This window comes from Lepus europaeus, chromosome 3 (genome assembly GCF_033115175.1).
Source record: "Lepus europaeus isolate LE1 chromosome 3, mLepTim1.pri, whole genome shotgun sequence".
Lineage (NCBI taxonomy): Eukaryota > Metazoa > Chordata > Mammalia > Lagomorpha > Leporidae > Lepus > Lepus europaeus.
Window position 1 is genome coordinate 120,222,116 of NC_084829.1, and position 20,332 is coordinate 120,242,447.

At 35.6% G+C, this 20,332-nt stretch overlaps 1 protein-coding gene across 10 annotated transcripts in view; it reads right to left on the reverse strand.

The window, feature by feature from the left end:
* TBC1D32 (TBC1 domain family member 32) overlaps positions 1-20,332 on the reverse strand; it is a 304,455-nt gene that overhangs the window by 195,779 nt on the left and 88,344 nt on the right. For all 10 annotated transcript variants that reach the window (XM_062186699.1, XM_062186693.1, XM_062186698.1 and 7 more), the window contains 3 exons: positions 15,400-15,601; positions 14,400-14,482; positions 10,083-10,221 (listed from right to left, as the gene is read on the reverse strand). In XM_062186699.1, the coding sequence (XP_062042683.1) occupies positions 10,083-10,221; positions 14,400-14,482; positions 15,400-15,601 (424 nt within the window). The remainder of the gene's footprint in view (positions 1-10,082; positions 10,222-14,399; positions 14,483-15,399; positions 15,602-20,332) is intronic.

Genomic DNA, 20,332 nt, shown 5'->3' on the forward strand with positions numbered 1-20,332 from the left:
AACATATGTAGACACATGGAAACTGAATATGTTCCTGAATGAACAATAGGTCACAGAAGAAATCAAGAGAAATCAAAAAATTTCTGGAAGCAAATGAAAAGGAGAATATATCATATCAAAAACTTATGGGATACAGCAAAGCAGTATTAAGAGGGAACTTTATAGCAATCGGCAGGCACATGAAGAAATGGGAAAGGTACCCAAAAAAATGACTCATCAATGCATCTCAAGAACCTGGAAAAACAAAAACAAACCAAATCCCAAACTAATAGGAGGAAAGAAATAATTAATATTAGATAATACACAAATTGAAACAAAAAAACAAAACATCCATTAAATGAAAAGATAGTTTTTGAAAAAAAAAAAATCAATACACTATTGACCCAACTAAACAAAAAATACAAAATATAAAATCTATTCATGATGAAAACCTTAAGCAAATTGGGCATAGAAGGAACATTCCTCAACACAATCAAGGCAATTTATGCCAAAGCCATGGTCAGCATCCTATTGAATGGTGAAAACCTGAAAGCATTCCAGCTAAGATCCACAACCAGACAAGGATGCCCACTCTCACCATCACTATTTAATCTAGTCCCAGAAGTTTTAGCCAGAGCCATTGGGCAAGAAAAAAAAAAAAAAAAGACTACAAATTAGAAAGAAGGAAATCAAACTATTCCTATTTGCAGATGAAATGACCCTATATGTAGAGGATCCAAAGACCACCAAGAGACTACTGGAGCTCATAAGAGAGTTTGGTAAAGTGGCAGGATATAAAATCAACACTGAAAAATCAATAGCCCTTGTATACATGTTAGGTAGGAAGTCAGAAATGAGCTTATGTGTGTGTGACAAAAGCCTAAGGAACTGACATGCAACTGCATCTCAAAGTCATCCTGATAACCTTCCAGGTGAAGCCCAGTATCTGCATTTCAAAAGTCCTGCCTTGATCCTGATCACCTCCCAGGGGGTCCTGACCCTTCTACCAGGCCTGATAAACATCCTTCCTCTAAGGCAGGGCAATACCAGCCAGGCTTCCCCTGTCTGATAACTTCAATGGGAAAAACTCAGAAAGGAATTTTTCATATTTACACCCAACAAGTCCTTTGTTCAGGAGAAGAAGGCGAGGGGGAGGGAAAAGGCAGGAAGGAAAGCCCATCCCCTTAAAAACCCCAGCCTAAATGTGAACTACACACTCTCTCTCAAGTTCTGTCTGGAGAGGTGCCCATCCATTCTTATGGAAGTCCCTACCCTAATAACCTTGCTATGTTGATTTCCCTTGCTCTCTGTCTCACACCTGAATTCTTTCTTGCACAAAAAAAAAAGGACCCTTTGCTTCTCCAGCAACATACACAGACAATGTCATAGCTAAAGAAAAACTTTTAAGGTCAGTCTCATTCACAATAGCTCCAAAAATATTTAATACCTTGGAATAAATTTAACTAAGATGACAAAGATCTCTACAATCAAAATTACAAAACAGTAAAGAAATAAATAGGAGGGGATATTAAAACATGGGAAAATCTTCCATGTTCAAGGATTGGGAGAATTAATATAATCAAAATGTCCATACTACAAAAAGCAATTTACAGACACAATACAATCCAAATGAAAACACCAACAACATTCTTCACAGATCTAGAAAAAATGATGCTAAGATTCATATGGAAACACAAGAGACCCCAAATAGCTAAAGCAATCTTATACAACAAAAACAAAGGCAGAGCCCTCACAATACCTGATTTCAAGACATACTACAGGACAGTTATATTCAAAACAGCCTGGTACTGGCACATAAACAGTGTTGTAGACAAATGGTACAGAATAGAAAGTCCAGAAATCAACTCTTGCATTCACAACCAACTTATCTGTGAAAAATGAGCTAAAATTAATCCTTGGAGCAAAGACTGTCTCTTTAACAAATGGTGCTGGGGAAACGGGATTTCCATGTACAGAAGTTTTAAACTAGACCCATACCTAACACCTTACACAAAAATCCACTCAAAATGGGTTAAAGACCTAAATCTACAGGCCAGCACCATGGCTCACTTGGCTAATCCTCCGCCTGCAGCACCAGCACCCCGGGTTCTAGTCCCAGTTGGGGCACCAGGTACTAGTCCCAGTTGCTCCTCTTCCAGTCCAGCTCTCTGCTGTGGCCCCGGAGGGCAGCGGAGGATGCCCTAAATGCTTGGGTCCCTGAACCCGCATGGGAGACCGGGAGGAAGAACCTGGATCCTGGCTTCGGATCAGTGCAGCACTGGCCATGGCAGCCATTAGGGGAGTGAACCAACAGAAGGAAGACCTTTCTCTCTGTTTCTCTCTCTCACTAACTCTGCCTGTAAAAAAAAAAAAAAAAAAAAAAAAAAAAAAAAAAAAAATCCTGTCTTTTGAGACAAGATAGATGCAGCTGGAAACCATTATATTTAGTGAAATAAGCCAGTCCCCAAATATAGACATCATATGTTTTCCCTGATCCGAGGTAACTAATAGAGTAACTGAAATATAAGGAATTGGAGTGAAAAAGACATTTTGAGATTCAATGATTGTTTACAGCCCTTGTCTCTTCTGTTGAGGAACAGTGTTTTGTTTTGTTTTGTTTTGTTTTTTTCTCTTCATACTGTTTGTTGAACTCTTTTACTTAGAGTAGGGTTAACTGTACGATCATTGAGTAAACTGAAAGTATTCTTTGTAAAAATTAACATTGGGAAATTGAGAGGGAGAAGGAGGAAGGGTTGAAGTGCGGGCGGTAAGGAAGCTAGGGAGAGAAGTGTCAAGATGTTCCTGTATCTGAAACTTGTATAACCTAAAGAAATGATCTAACCCAACTTATTTCTTACAAGATAACTGAGCATATAAACAAAACATCCTGAATAGTATATAGTGACACTGAACTACTGTGATAATTACAATGACAATGAAGATGGTGATATACTAAATTACAAAGTTGCAAATTACTAAGGTCATGGGAACAGTATCTTCTATGATAATCAAAAGAGTGATACAAAAGAAATCCATGTTGCTTTGAAATTTATGAATATTAAAAAAAGAAATCTCATCCTGAGTGTAGTATCTCCACAGTAAAAGTTGTTTCTGCATAGTCATCTAAACAAAAGAGAAAAAAAAGTTTTATCTGCATGCTCTCAAATATTTAAAAACAAAACTGACATCTAAATAGTTCACTAATAAATAAGGAGAGATGCAAACTTACTAGCAGAGAAATAAAATTAAAACAAAGGGCAATATGGCGGAATATGAAGGGCGCACATTGATAGTTCGTCAAGAAACACGTTAATAAAAGTGGAGATACTGCAGGGTCAAGGAAGAGTAGGGGATGAAACAGCAGAGGAAACTCTTCCGGAACTAGTGATTCACAGTGTACCTGCGTGGAGAGTGTGGGAGCCCAAGTTTGGGACACCAGCAGCAGACTCAACGCACCAGCGCTGGAACGCGAGGTGAGCCCAACCTCAAAAACCCGAGACACCAGCGGGCAAGCGGAAAGAGGAGACTAGAGGGAACGAGGCTTGAAACCCCATGAGGAAAAGTTCACCAGGCTAACTAGAAGAGAGAGAGAAAAAAAAACAAAAGTGACCGATACAGACACGAGTTCCTCTCTCTCCACTCACCCCTCAAAGGCGAGCAAGACAAAGAGCAGGCGCCATTTTGGACATACGTCATAAGCAGGGCGACCTCAGGTCTGCCCCGAACATGAGCCTAGCAGAAAAACATGACTCTGGGGGGAGGGGTGAAATAACAGGAGATTAGCATCTAACTTGGCAACCCAGTGGGAGACTGCAGGAGAATTGGAGCCCACACCAAGGGCAGCAGAGATTCCCTGTGTGGTCCTTGGGAAAGAGCTTCCAATCTCTGGCTCCTGTGGGTATATCATTCGCCTGCTAACTACCTCCAATTACGTTCAGCTGTGTGGAATAACTTCCCTTTCGAATCAGAAAAAAAAAAAAAAAAAGAGAAAGAAAGAGAGATTTACCAAGCCTAACCTGGGAGTGTCATCTTTGACACACCCTCAACCCTGAGGAACCAAACACAGCTCTCAGGCCACACTCATCTCAAGCCTCTAAGGCTCCACTGAAAGCAGACAGTCCACTTAATCTAGAGCCATAGTGTAACAAGAAATAACACCACAGTGAAGAAACCAAATATCTCCAACATGCCATACAACAAACGCAAAAACTGAGGTAACAAGAACAAGGAAGACACTATGACGCCCCCAAATGAAAAAGACACCCCAGTTCAAGATTATGAAGATGATGAGATAGAAGAAATGCAAGAAGCGGATCTCAAAAAATTGATAAGAACATTAAGAAGTTCTCAAAAACAAATTCTTGAACTACAGAAATCCTTAATGGACAAGATAGAAAATCTCTCTCATAAAAATGAAATATTAAGGAGGAATCAAAATGAAATGAAACAACTAGTAGAACAAGAAACTGTGATAGTGACGAGAAATCATAATGAAATGAAAAATTCAATAGATCAAATGACAAACACATTAGAGAGCCTTAAAAACAGAATGGGCAAAGCAGAAGAGAGAATATCAGACTTAGAAGACAGAGAACAGGAAAGGAAACAGGCAAACCAAAGAAAAGAAGAAGAAATTAGAAATCTAAAAAATATTGTCGGGAATCTACAGGATACTATTAAAAAACCTAACATTCGGGTTCTAGGAGTTCCTGAAGGCATGGAGAGGGAGAAAGGATTAGAAGCCATTTTCAGTGAGATACTAGCAGAAAATTTCCCAGGTTTGGAGAAGGACAGAGGCATCTTAGTACAGGAAGCTTATAGAACCCCTAATAAACATGACCAAAAGAGATCCTCACCACGACATGTTGTAATCAAACTCACCACAGTGAAACATAAAGAAAAGATTCTAAAAGGTGCAAGAGAGAAACGTCAGATTACTCTTAGAGGATCTCCAATTAAACTCACAGCAGACTTCTCATCAGAAACCCTACAAGCTAGAAGGGAATGGCGAGACATAGCCCAGGTACTAAGAGAGAAAAACTGCCAGCCCAGAATACTATATCCTGCAAAACTCTCATTTGTGAGTGAAGGTGAAATTAAGACTTTTCATAGCAAACAGAAACTGAAAGAATTTGTTGCCACTCATCCTGCCCTGCAAAAGATGCTTAAAGATGTGTTGTTACACACAGAAACACAGAAACATGGTCACCAATATGAAAGAAGGTAAAGGAAGGAAACCTCACAGCAAAAGATCACAGGAAGCTCAATTTCTCTTTGACATAGAATTAACCTCTGATGCTCTGTTAAAGCAATGTGTTAAAGGAATCTCTTATGTTCTCTCGATGTCTGTTAAATTCTAATTGTTCAAAAACAGCTGAATTTTTATTAAGAGCTATGGGTTATTTAAGTATGTGCTTATTTTCAAAGATTTGAATAATCACCTTGTAACAATGATCAAATTTGGTCTATGTTATGTCATGATTTTAAGGAATCTTATTTCAACCAGATATTTTGGATTTTGAGCCTTCTTGGCAGTCTTGACAGGCATTCAAAAAATCAAAGTTTCAAACAATCTGGACTCTAAAATTTCCAGTAAATCCTGGACTTTGTTTTTTCCAGTTTGGGCCCAACTGAAAAATCGAAGGACCTATGTCTCTCATCTTATAAAGACACCAACTAATCAGGCTATTTGGATTATATTAGAAGTACTGTCAAGATGTGATGTGGTACCAAACTTTAAGTTTCTATAATGGAAAATGCTATTAATACAAATGTTTGAGAATTAAAAAGTCTAATGATTTTGTGTTACTAGACCTGATAGTTATCTTAATGAGAAAGCCCCAGAGGCCTAAAGGGGTAAATACTTGTAAAATCCTACAGGTGCTTTCAAAAATACTGTGAAGTAAGCAAGTGCCTCTTGTTGGTTGATGAGTTTATAATTTTAAACATGGCGACTTAAAGTCTTTTGTCATCCATAGTTATATATGATTTGCTGCTCATAAAACTAAAGTGTTGTTGGTTCTTTGTTTAGCTGTCCTCCTATAGGTTCCTATGGACTTTTTCCAGCCACTTCTATTGTATTCAGTAGTTTGGGATGGCTCTTTAAACAGATGAAGCCAATAATGTATTACCAGTACCAACTGAGAGAAAGTATGGTTAACTGAGGTTACTAAAAACAAAAAGCAATTCAAATCAATTGGCAATCTACAAAAAGAGTTAGAGATTTTAAAAGCTATTATTACACCCCATGCGGGATCTGTCCCCAATGTGTCGTCTAAAGCCAAGTGATGCTACGACTGGTACTGAAACAGTATTTTTATTCTTTGCGTTTCTGTGTGGGCGCAGACTGATGAGGTCTTTGCTAATTATATACTGAAGTGATCTTCTGTATATAAAGAGAATTGGAAATGAAAAAAAAAAAAAAACAACCTGGTGTTAAAATGGAAATGGCATAGAAAATTAATTATTTTGAAAAAAAAATTATGTAGGATCTCTGTCTTTAATGTGCTGTACATTGCTATTTTATGCTATAATTAGTAATCCAATGGTAGTTTTTTCACTTGATGTTGCTATATGGGCAAAATGTTGAAATCTTTACCTAATATATACTAAACTGATCTTCTGTATACAAAAAGAATTGAAAATGAATCTTTACACGAATGGAAGGGGAAAGGGAGCGGGAGGGGGGAGGGTTGCGGGCGGGAGGGAAGTTATGGGAGGGGGGAAGCCATTGTAACCCATAAGCTATACTTTGGAAATTTATATTCATTAAATAAAAGTTTAATTAAAAAAAAAAAGCTATTATTAAAATTGCTATATTGGTCTATTATGCTATATTATATGTGTGTACATATTGTATGTCCACATAGGAAATTTTATTAAGAGTTTTATTTTAAATGGCTTATAGATAAGATTGTCCATAAATTTAAGCTGCTAAAATCAAAGATACATTTCAATTTGTGTGACCTGAATCTGTGTATCATATGTTTTAAATGTGTTGGTAGAAAGAAACTAAAAACATTTTATATGGTTGTGCTTAAGTTTACTGGTTAAACAAACTACACCATGTTATATATTTAAGAGGTGTTTTCAAATACATGATTCTTAAAATTTATAGAAGGCATTGGATCTTCTGGTAAATGTTTTCTTAAGTTGTTATCTAATGGTTGAAACGGTTTGCTAAGTATTCATGTGCTATTGCTATTGTCAGCAAGCAATCTAGGACTTGCTCCCTCATTTCTCTATTCTAAGCCCAACTTCTTTCATTTCTCTATTCTCTTCAGGTAGGAAACTAATTCTATTATGAAGGAATCTGTAGGACACACAATTTAATCTTTAGACCTTATAAAAGAGATGGCTAACATTTTTCTGTAATAGCATAGACAAAATAAGAACTTAAATAATAATCTCATAGCTAGATTCGCTTCGCCATCAGCGAAGTAAACAGTAAGTAGAAAAAACCTCCCTTCAGACCAAAGGGAAAGAAAGTTTTAAAGTGAGGATATAATTTTCCTCATGGGCATTGTCTACCTTAGAAAAACTTCTACAGAACATGCCTGTGACTACAGACTTGTAGTTCAGGCCACTGAAGATTAGAGTTGGGACTTGGGCAATCCCTTGACTTGCATCCTCTGGTCTGCTTTAACACAAACCAGGAGGAAAAGAAAGCTAGGCATCAGAAGCAATGGGTGGCAGGCCTATTAATGGCTGATCTGTACAGTGATATGCCCTCAAGCAGACCCAACAGTCCAGTCCACTGCAGTGGCTTTCAATGTGGTAAGCCTGGGCTTCAGCAGAAGTCAGCTTGTGAAGAGCCCTGGCAGCTCTGCCAAGACTTGGATCACTGGAAATGGACCTGCCCTGGAGTCGAAGGATGCCCAGGTCAGAGCCACAGATCTTATTGGCTCTAACCTGAAAAGCCCTTCATTCAGCCCAACTTCCAAAGTGACCACTGCAGCTGAGGGGACGGCCAAGTAGGGTCAGCAACATTGCAGGCAGAACTGTACATTTCTTGTTAGAGATGCCACCAGCCTTTACCTGGCCAGCTCTCCTCCCAGGCCAGCCAGGTAATGAAAGTCAGCAGAGTGCCTTCCCCTAGGAGGTTCACACCTCCCTTGGGATGTACCCCATGTGAAGAGATAGATAGGTCTGGGCCTCTTAACTTACAAGACCTAAAGCCCACCAGATTATTATCAAGCCCCTTCTGTCAGGTTCTATTTGCCTCTCAATCAGAAAACTTAATTGTAGTTTGGACAGCACCTTTCTTAGCTCCTCTAATAATGACTCTGTCCTTTGTTCTGGACCCTGTCTAGCGCACTTGGGCCTCATTCCTTTGTAATCATAACCTCTACCACCAATGGCTCTACTCCCAACCTGTGTGTACTGATGGTCCTCTTCCCCACTTAATGCTGTATAATTGTTCAAACCTGGTAAATGTCACTCTTAGGATCATTGGTTACTATCCTCACCCTGTCTTTTATGACCTCATCTAAATATGATCAGAGTCGGCGAACTTGGAAGGCTTCCATGGCCTTGGCAGCTCATGACGAGAGCCTAGGGTGGTTGCTGGCGCCATAAACTAGAGTGTAAATTTGTTGAGTCAACAACAGGAGTCACTGTGCACTTGCTCCTCATGTGGGATCTCTGTCCTTAATGTACTGTACATTTTGATTTAATACTATAACTAGTACTCAAATAGTATGTTTCACTTTGTGTTTCTATGTGGGTGCAAACTGTTGAAATCTTTATACTGAATTGATCTTCTGTATGTGAAGAGAATTGGGGATGAATCTTGATGCAAATGGAGGGGGAGAGGGGCGGGGGAGGGGAGGGTTGCGGGTGGGAGGGGTGTTGTGGGAGGCGGAAGCCATTGTGATCCATGAGCTGTGCACTGGAAATTTGTATGCACTGAATAAAAGTTAAAAAAAAAAATGGGAAAAAAAATTAAAACCAAATGTATGTCAGTTTCAAAAACCTTGACAAAAATCTGTATTTCCTATAAGAAATCCACATATCCATGGCTGTTACACACAGTAAACACACTGGCATGGAAAAGTAGGATTAGAAGATTTAGGCAAGGTGAAATGGAACCAAGAATCAAGAATGATACCAGAATAAAACACATAAAGTGGAAACTTACATGAATGTAGGAGGGCAATATGCCAGAAACTGAAGCACAGAAACAACTACCTTCTCTATACTTGAGGTTCATTAAAATAAAACAAAATAAAAACGTACAAGAGTACTTCAAGTTCACAGAAGGACAGGCAGTGAATAGAATGGTTTGGTACAGGCATCTGTGTCTCTCAAATAAAATGAAAAAAACTTCATTGAAAATGGAATAAAAAAATTTTCAGCACAAAAATCTGAAATCATACATATGTATCTATACATGCAAACCTAATATCATAAGATAATATTGACACCTTTTGTGTATGAGGGGATGGTCAGAGCCCTCATTCAGGAACTTCTTCACAAAGACAACTAAAAAAGTTTAATTATCTGTTTTCTTATAGATTTAAACAAAAGTAAAAATTAGAATTGAAGAGAGCAAGAAGAAAGAAAACACTTTTTACAATCAGAGAACCAAAGAAAAGAAAAACACTCTCAAAAGCACACCTAAGACTCTTAAAAAGACTGAAGAAATGTTGAATACAACTCAAGAGCCTCTGATTGAATAAAGCTAGGTGATATTGCAAGTTTTATTTAATAGCAGGACAACGGAATGCCTCTACAAATATACACATTTAAATGTGAGGCCTCAATCTTAATGACACATGCATTTGGCTTAATAGCACTTTTTCATCCAGAAGTTCCTAACAGCTTCAATGCATCCAGATGTTTGATATTATATTTATAAAACATCTGGATGATCAACTGAATTTCTGAATTCCATCTGGTTATGTGCAATTCTATGAATACAGATACCAACACCAATTCTCTAATGCTTTCCTACAAAAAAAATTGAGTTAAATATTACAATGATAGATGGATTTTTAATTAAGGCTTACTAACCTCCTCATGCACAGAAAACAGAATATTGTTCTTAATGGCTTTTATAACAACAAAAATTTCTCTTGCCTTTGACAGATGGTATTTCATACCTGTAGTTTTTTTGCATATCGGTTGAACATAAACGTCACACATTCATTGATGGCACCTGTTCTTTGAAGAAGTAGTAATCCCTTGGGAGTGGCAGCAAAATTTAGTAAATTATCCAACAAATTCTCTTCCCAAGCCATACTGAAAGGTAAAAAAAAGTAGGATTTTTGTCAGTATGTTCAAAACTGAAAAGAAAGTACTTCAACTCAATAGTGACAGTAACTAAATTTACAGCAAATTGGCTGCAAATTACTCAAAGAATCTTTCCAGATAAAATAATGATTTCTTTGAAAGTGAATTCCCCTCTTCTTACATCTTCTATACTAACAATTTTTGTTCAGTGAATGAATGAGATACTAAGTATATGTCAGCACTTTATTACACCTAGGTTCTCTCACCCATGCCTTAATTTCATTCTATTTTTCTATTATAATTGTACTGTAGCTGGCTTCCCAAATTCTCAACTCTGTTATTTATGTACTTTTGCAATTCATTATAAAATATCTTAGGACTTTCTAAAGCATATCATACATATTATCTCTTCTTATTTTTATAGGTTTTTAATATAAATTATTTTACTTTTGGAAAATGACATCTTTTTTTCTCACAACACTTTAACAAGGAAGGCCAACAACTTTCTCCAGAGAGAGAGGAAACAGAAGCTACAAGAAAAGAGAGTGGAAACATTTTAAAAGCATTGTACTCCATATACATATAATTTGCCAGTTGAAAATTTTTTAAAAAGATGATACAGTTTTTTTAGAATTTAGGAAAGACATTTCAGACTATAGCTAAAAGATCATTCCAAGTACCAAGTTGAATAAACTTAAATCATACAAAAGTAGCAAATATAAAAAAAAATTTCAACTCTTAAAGTGAAAATACAACCTACAAGGGAAAGGTAATTATATTAACAACTAATTTATCAATTACTATATTCTAATACAACAGCATCAAATAGTGATGATGAGAAATAATTGTTACTTAAACATTTATAGACCAGTAAACTATCATTTAAGAATGAGAATGTGTGTTTGTAGGGGAAGCATCTGTGTAGGTTGGAGGGAGAATACATATTTTCAGATATAAAAAAACCTTCAAATGTTAATATTAAAGGATAATTATGTTTGAAAAATTAAAAGATAGATTCAGAGGGGGAAAAAATGGGCCTCATATTTCAACAAACAGAATTTTTTAATAGTCAACACGTCAGTGATTTATTTAATATTTGTTGGAAAAATTAATTAGGTGATCAAAAAGATAAAGAAGAAAGTCTAGGTAACTGTTACAAGGCTGAGAATTAGGGAGTATTCAGAGTTTCAATGAGTAAAAGTCTGCTAAAACCTATACTGCATTTCAAAATACACAAACATCTATTTTCAAGTTTTAAAAATATATATAAATATATACATATTGACATCTTATATTAACCATTTTTTAATACAGAAACACTATTTTTTATGATTTATTTGTCCAAAAGGCAGATCCAGCTCCCTGCTAATATACCCGAGAAAGCAGCAGAAGATGGCCCAAGCACTTGGGCCCCTGCAAAAACATGGGAGACCCAAAAGAAGCTCTTGTCTCCCAGCTTTAGCCTGGCCCAGCCCTATCTGAGGAAGTGAACCAGCACTGTACCATTCAAACCTGTGGACTTGGATTAATCCACATTACCAGGTTCCTCAAGATCTCTGGCTTGTAAATATTAAGTCATGGGACTTCTTAGCTTCCATAATTGCATGAAGCAATAGCTCTAATAAATCCTCTCTCATATATTGATATTGCTATCAGTATAGATACAGAGATAGATAGATAGATAGATAGATCTATCAATCAATCAATTGATAGATAGATAGACAGATGTCTTTTTAGATGTCTTTTTGGTTCTCTCTGGAGAACTCTGACTAATACAGACATTAATATCAGATGTTAGGGAACCTCCTTTCTCCTGATATCAAGTTTCCATATGGAGCACATCATCCACTTTAAATCTGTTTAGCTCTCTCCACCCAATCACCTACTCCTCCTTCCCCATGGAAGAAACAGAAATTTAGGAAATTTGAAGAATGACCAAAGCATCCTTGCTAAGCATCGCCTTTCTCTCCAGTCCACTACCCTTTGCAGATCCAACTACCCATAGGAAGCACACATTTTGTTCTGCTTAAATATGCAGCTGTTAAGGTTGATAGCAGTAAGTTCTGACTTGAGGGACGCCTACAACTGGCCATCACATATTATGGCTAGCGCAAATCTTTCAAATTCTTAAGACCAATCATAGGAAGCCTATGTTATTCAATTTTTTTTATTTCTGTATCTTTTAATTGGTTTATAACTCATGAATAATAGAATTGTGTATATAAATTAATAGCTTTCTCATACAAAAACATCAATGTCTAAAAATACTAAAAAAGTGAAATATTTTAAATACATTAATCATATTCCCTACCACTTCTAGCCTACTGACTGCACCATTTCTTCACCTGTAATAATATTTAAGCTTTCCTCTATTTACACTGTGATTATCCCTGTATTCTTTATAAGTTTCACAATAACTTCTAAGAAGACTTCCCCCAGAAGTTGGTTCACAATGGACTTTGTGCAACCCCCATCATACAAATTTAGCATATTATGTTGTCATGTACTTATTTGTATCCCACTATACAACATGCTCACTAAGATCTGTATGTGTCTTTGGAACTCAGCATAGCACTTGATTTGATAAATAGCTGAATAAATAAAAGGAAAAATGAATGCATGAATGAAAACAAAATGACAAACTAGAGTTCAAAATAAAGAAAACAAATCCAAATATTGTCTCAATAATGAATTGTAGGAATGTTTTTCTCATCCCGTTAATGACAAAGAAAAATAGTTAAGTCTGTGACAACTAAATTAGGAAAAACTCAGAAAACTTTTCAAGAATTATTTATTTGTTGAGTATTATTTTATCAAAGAAACGCAAAAGGTTTTCTGTTTGATCAGTTGTTTTTCTAAGTTAAACGATACCTACATAAAGAAGAAATTCAAACTCAACTGTAGTATTCATTTTAATAGAGAATATTCCTTAAAGTTCTTCCAAATTATTATCTTTTTAAGCTATCCCAATACTCAACTACAAAATAGAAATCTTGGAACAAATGTCATCAGACCTTATTTAAAAAGAAAAATTTACTCCACTAATCTGATTCCATACCTTAATGGCATTTTAAAGAAACATGAAGTGTAATGTTTAGGAGTGAAACAGACATTCTGATGATTATTTACAACCCTTCTCTCTTCTGTTGAGAAACAGTGTTTTGTTTTATTTTCCTTCATGCTATTTCTTGAACTCTTATACTTAGTGTGGGATTAACTATATGATCATTGAGTAAACTGAAAATACACCTTTGTAAAAAATAAGAGTGGGAATGTGAGATGAAGGAGTAAGAAGAGTTAGAGATTGGGTGGGAGGGAGGGTAGGAAGGAAAGTATCATTATGTTCCTAACTCTGTATATATGAAATACATGAAACTTACACAACTTAAATAAAATTTTAAAAAAGAAATATGAAGATACAAATTAAAATATACAAAAATAAATAATTTTCTAGTGTCAGAGCATAATTAAAATATATCCCCACCATATTTTGAAAAATATTTTTAAATAAATGAACTTCACTGGCATTTGAAAACATTTCACTTTCATTGAACTCTCAGGTCAGCTTTCTAATTTTAGTATTGGTAATTCTCCAAATTTTAGGAAACATCAACAGTATGGGAAGTTTCCTAATTCAAAATTTAAATACAAAAGCAATATTGCTAGATTTTTTTAAAAGTACCACATGGTAGAGGCCAGCGCTGTGGCTTAGCAGATTAAGTCACTGTCTGCAGCACCCGCATCCCATATGAGTACCAGTTTGAGCACAAGCTGCTCCACTTCTAATCCAGCCCCCTGCGAATGCACCTGGGAAAGCAGTAGAAGATGGTCCAAGTCCATGAGCTGCTGTACACACACCGGAGACCCAGAAGAAGATACTGGCTGCTGGCTTCGGCCTGGCCCAGCCGTGGTCATTGCAGCTATTGAGGAGTGAACTATCAGATGGGAGATCTCTATCTCTGTCTCTCCTTTTCTAACTCTGTCTTTCAAATGAATAAATAAATCTTAAAAAAAAAAAGTATCATATGGTATATAAAATTCCCTCTGATCTGTAATTTTCCTTGATCCTATGTGAATACATTTACTTTCCTATAAAATATCTTGCTATAGCATTCATTACATCATAATAACTTGAAAATTATTTCAGTAATGATAATAAACAGATGATATTAATCAACTATACTTACATGTTTTGAGATACCTGGCTCACTGAGGAAACAGAATCAGAACCCTCTACTGGAGTAGGAATTCTTTCTGATAGAAAACTTGTCTAAAAAAACAAACAGATAAATTTATGTTATTCTTTTTCTTACTGATAGCACTACTCCTGAGCTCTCTTCTAGCGCACTTCATTTTTGATCCTTACAATAATTAAAATTAAGTGTTCTTCAAAAGTTTAATGATTTGTTCATCAAATACATAAAGTATCTTATTTTTAAAAAACTATATAAGGGGGCCCGCACTGTGGTGTAGCAGGTAAAGCCAGCATCAGCAATGCTGTCATCCTATATGAGCACCAGTTTGTGTGCTTGCTTCTCCCCTTCCAATCTGGCTCCCTGCCAATGGCCTGGGAAAAAGCAGTGGAAGATGGTCAAAGTGCTTAGACCCTGTTATCTACATGGGATATCTGGACTTGTGATTCTTGGCTTTGGCCCGGCCACTTAAGGTGTGAACCAGCAGATGGAACATCCTCTCTCTTTCTCTCTCTCCCCTAGTCTCTATACCTCTCTCTCTCCTTCCCCCTATAACCCTGACTTCTAACAAATGTTTTAAAAAATAATACAATAAAATAAGGATGAAAATACTTATTAATCCATTTATATATACCATAAATGGCTATTCTTACATTATTTCCAGCATTCCTAACAAAAATTAGCTATCCAAAAAAAATTATTCAGAAATAATTTGTAAAGAGGAATGTTCATCTGTGCAAAGAAAATTCATGTGGAAAGTACTACCAGATGAAAAGACATAATAACCAGTTAAGTCTTAGAATTCTGTTCCATTGAAAGAAGTACTGAAGACATATGACAAATTAAGAAATACTGTGTCCCCTAGAGTGCTATGTTGCTAAAGAAGTTATATTTAATCCCCAAAAATATTTTGTCCAGAGAACAATACTACAATCATGACTATACTTGAAATAAAGACTTGCATGGATGTGAAAGGAAACTTGAAAATACTTACCTTCTTCCATACCTTTGCTATAGATTCATGCAAACCATAAGGAATTAACACCTGCAGGCCTTCACATGTACCATATATTTGACGACACACAGAAATAAAAGCTCCTTTAACAACAGGCAATATCTCAGATCCAGAAAAAGTAGAAATATCTTCATCAAGAAGTTTTTTTGAAAATTGGGCAATTATGTGAGCACCTGTAGGACTAAAAGATGACACCTAAAAGTGATTCCAAGGTCATTTACTCTTGACTTTCTGATGTATAACCAAAAGCTTAACTTTGTCACAAAAATTCTCCATTTATTTTGCTCACTTTTAGTCTACCCAGCTTTTGGGTTTTTTTAGTTTATTCTTTTTTAACTTTCATTTAATAAATATAATTTGAAAAGTACAACTTTTGGATTACAGTGGCTTTTTCCCCCCATAATCTTCCTCCCAACTGCAACCATCCCATCTCCCACTCCCTCTCCCATCCCATTCTTCATCAAGATTCATTTTCAATTATCTTTATATACAGAAGATCAATTTAGTATTACTAAGTAAAGATTTCAACAGTTTACACCCACACAGATACACAAAGTATAAAGTACTGTTTGAGTACTAGTTACACCGTTAATTCATACAGTACAACGCATTAAGGACAGAGATCCTACATGGGGAGTAAGTACACAGTAACTCCTGTTGTTGATTTAACAATTGACACTCTTATTTATGATGTCAGTAATTAAAACCGTGGCTCTTGTCATGAGCTGCCAAGGCTATGGAAGCCTCTTGAGTTTGCCAACTCTGATCTTATTTAGACAAGGCCACAGTCAGAGTGGAAGTTCTCTCCTCCCGTCAGAGAAAGGTACTTCCTTCTTTGATGGAGAATAAAAGGGAAAAAAATCTGATTTGCTAAACACCTATTATGTACCACAAATTTCATGTATTAGTTTCCTTTAAATGCTTTAATAAATTAATGCAAACAGGGTTACTTAAAACCACACACAAAAAAAACCTCAAACATTGATGAAAGAAATCATTGAGGACAAAAAATGGAATTATTGCTTATGAATTAGAAGAATCAAAATCATTAAAATGTCTTTACTACCCAAAGAAATCAACAGATTCAATATAATCGCTATTCAAAATACCCATGACATTCTTTTCAGAATTAGGAAAGAAATCCTAAAATTCATATGGAAACACAAAAGACCCAGAAAAGTCAAAGTGATCCTGTGCAAGAAAAATCAAGCTGAAGGCATTATAATACCTGACTTCAAAACATACCACAAGGCTATAATAATTAAACAAGCATAGTACTCACATAAATCCTAAACATAGATTAATGGAACAGACGAGAAAGCCCAGAAATTAATCCACATCCATACACTTAAATGATTTTTGACAAAAGTGTTCAGAACATACAGTGGAGTAATCTCTTCAACAAATGGTGCTGGCAAATCTGGAGATATGTATGTGTGCATGTATATGTATATATACATATCACCAGATATACATACATATATATATATATATATATATATATGTAGAAGAATGGAATTAGATCCGTACATCTCACCATATACAAAAATCAATTTGAAATGAATCAAAGACCTCCATTTAATATCTGAGACTATTAAGTTGCTGAAAGCAAATAGAGGAAACACTCCAAGACATTGATGTAGGGGATGACTTCTTAGATAAAACCCTCAAAGTACAGGCAACAAAAGCAAACCTAAACAAATGGGATTACGTGTAACTCAGAACCTTCTGCTCAGCAAAGGAAACAATCAATACAGAGAAGAGACATACAACAGAATGAGACAAAATATTTGCAAGCAACCTATCTGATAAAGGATAAATATTTGGAATATTTCAGCAACTTAACAAAAACTCAACAACAAAGGAACAACCAATCCAGTTAAGAAATGAGCAAAGGACCTCAATAGACAGTTCTCTAAAGAAGAAATGCAAATGGCCAACAAATATACGAAAAAATGCTGAACTTCATTAGCCAACAAGGAAATGCAAATGAAAACCACAACGAGAGATTGCCTCATCCCTGTCAGACTGGCTAAAATTCACAGCATTAAGAGTAACAAATGCTGGCTAGGATGTGAAGAAAAGGGAACACTTAGACACTGTTAGTGGGAATATAAATTAGTGTAGCTGCTTGGAAAACACTGAGGAGATAGCTTAGAAAACTAGAAGTAAACTTGCCATATGATTCAGCAATCCCACACTCAAAAGAAATGAATATGCTATATCAAAGAGATACCTGCAGCATCATGTTCACAATAGTCAAAATTTGGAATCAATCAAGGTGTTCATCATCAGATGAATAGATAAAGAAAAAGTAGAATATATACACAATGAGATATTACTCACCGATAAAAAAAATGAAATCTACCATTTGCAGCAAAAAGGACGAAACTAGAGGACATCACGTTGAGTGAAATAAGCCAGACACAAGACAAATATCGCATGTCCTCCCATATATATGGGAGCTAAAATTTAAAAACAAACAAGAAAAAATAAGGGAAGGAAGGAATGAAGCAAGGGAGGGAGGAATGGAGGGAGGGAGGGAGGGAAGAAGGAAGGGAAAGAGAAAGAAAGGCCTGTGTGTATCAGTACTGCTGCAAATGTCATTTTGTTAAACTTTGTTTTATACCTTTTTCAAATCAATGGCTAAGAATGCTGTTCTACTGTAATGTGAATGAATTGTGATACTTTGAAATTAATTGTATATGTGTGAAATGTTCATTTTCTATTCAATTATTGCTTATAGCTATTGTCTATATTTCCACAAATGAGGATTTTTTTTCTTTTTATTTCTTAAACTTTTTATTTGGTGATGTATTAACACTTTGTGCTTAATATATATTTAAAATATTATCTCAAAAACTAATAAAAAAGAAAGGAAGAAGGCAGGAGGGTGGGCAGGAGATGGGGGAGCGTATATCACTATGGTCTTAGAATTGTTAACTACAAACCATATTGAATCTGTGAAAAACTAATTAAAACTTAAAAATAAAAACAGAAATTATAAAGAAAAAAGAAATTTCTATTCTTTATAATAAAGCTTGCATGTGTCCTTAAGTAACCTTGAGTTAATGAAAAATCAAATTAAAAATTTGCAAATAACATAGAAAGGAACATTAATATCAAGGAAATGAAAATAGTAACTATCTTCGCAGGAGCAAGAAGATGCTCAAGTTCAATGTGAGTTGAGTAAATAAGAATTAAAATAATCTCATTAATTCATGAGTTTGCCAAAACCTTAACAAACTGAATATTTTTAAAAAGACACTGCTCACAGCCGGCGCCGTGGCTTAACAGGCTAATCCTCTGCCTTGCGGCGCCAGCACACCAGGTTCTAATCCCGGTTGGGGCGCCGGATTCTATCCTGGTTGCCCCTCTTCCAGGCCAGCTCTCTGCTATGGCCTGGGAAGGCAGTGGAGGATGGCCCAAGTGCTTGGGCCCTGCACCCGCATGGGAGACCAGGAGAAGCACCTGGCTCCTGGCTTCGGATCAGCGAGATGCGCCGGCCGCAGCGGCCATTGGAGAGTGAACCAACGGCAAAAAGGAAGACCTTTCTCTCTGTCTCTCTCTCTCACTATCCACTCTGCCTATCAAAAAAAAAAAAAAAAAAAAAAGACACTGCTCATACATTTCACACATTTCTGGCAAGAAGGTAAAATTTCATGGAATATTGGAAAATAATCTGGCAGAAACAGTAAGATTTTAAGTTTAAATATATGTGCTCTTATGGGAGGGGGAAGCCATTGTAATCCATAAGCTGTACTTTGGAAATTTATATTCATTAAATAAAAGTTAAAAAATTTTAAAAATATATATGTGCTCTCAGATTCAGCATTATCACTTTCAGAGTGAATCTAAAATGATGAAAGAAAAATTTTTTTTTATTTTTCTATACTAATTGATCTAATGAATAGATCTGCTCAAAATTATAAAAATGTAACTAGTGATGTTAGCTTATGGAAAAATAAAGTAAATAACAATGTCATAAGGAACAGGAGGGAGAAATTGGGAACACTGCTATGAGGTCATTGTACTAGCAGTTAAGCAGTGTAATATTATTTAAAATATGATTAAATACAATTAAAACAATGTAATTAGTAATTACAAACAATCCTGTTGTACAAAAACAAGGCAACCACCAAAAAGAACAACAAGAACAAATTAAACTTACTAATCTGTCAGTAGGGGAATTTGGGTATAGGGGCTAACTGTACTGCCTCACAATTTTTTTTAAATTTAAAAATATTCTGAAATAAGTTTTTTTTAAAAAAAAAGTTCATAGAAAATGGAATTAAAAGGTAAGTTTATTTTAGGACAACAATTTTTTGAAAACCATATATAATTTTTTTCACAATAGACATTTTCCATTAAGGTTTTAAAACCCCTGGTGTTGGGGCCAGCATGTGGCACAACAGGTAAAGCCACCACATGTGACACAGCCTAACCAAATGGGTGCTGGCTAGAATTCTAGCTGCTCTACTTCTGATACAGCTCCCTGGTAATGCTCCTAGGAAAGTAGCACAGTATGACCCAAGTGCATGGGCCCCTGTACCCATGTAGGAGCTTCCACCTAGTCCAGCCTCAACCACTGAAGGAAAGTAGTGTGGGAAGTATCACTATTCTCCTAATTCTGTATATGTGAAATACATGATATTCATTCACCTTATATAAATTAAAACATTTGTTTAAAAAACTTCTATATTGAAAGCAAAAAATTAAAAAAGAAGAAATAGACAACCTGGACTGATATATATATATATATATATATATATATATATATATATATATACATATATATATATATTATGAAACTGAATAAATAATTAATAGCCTCCCAAAATAGAAAATACCAAGCTCAAACTGGTTCATTTGTAAATTCTATCAAACACTTAAGGAATAAATTATACCAAAT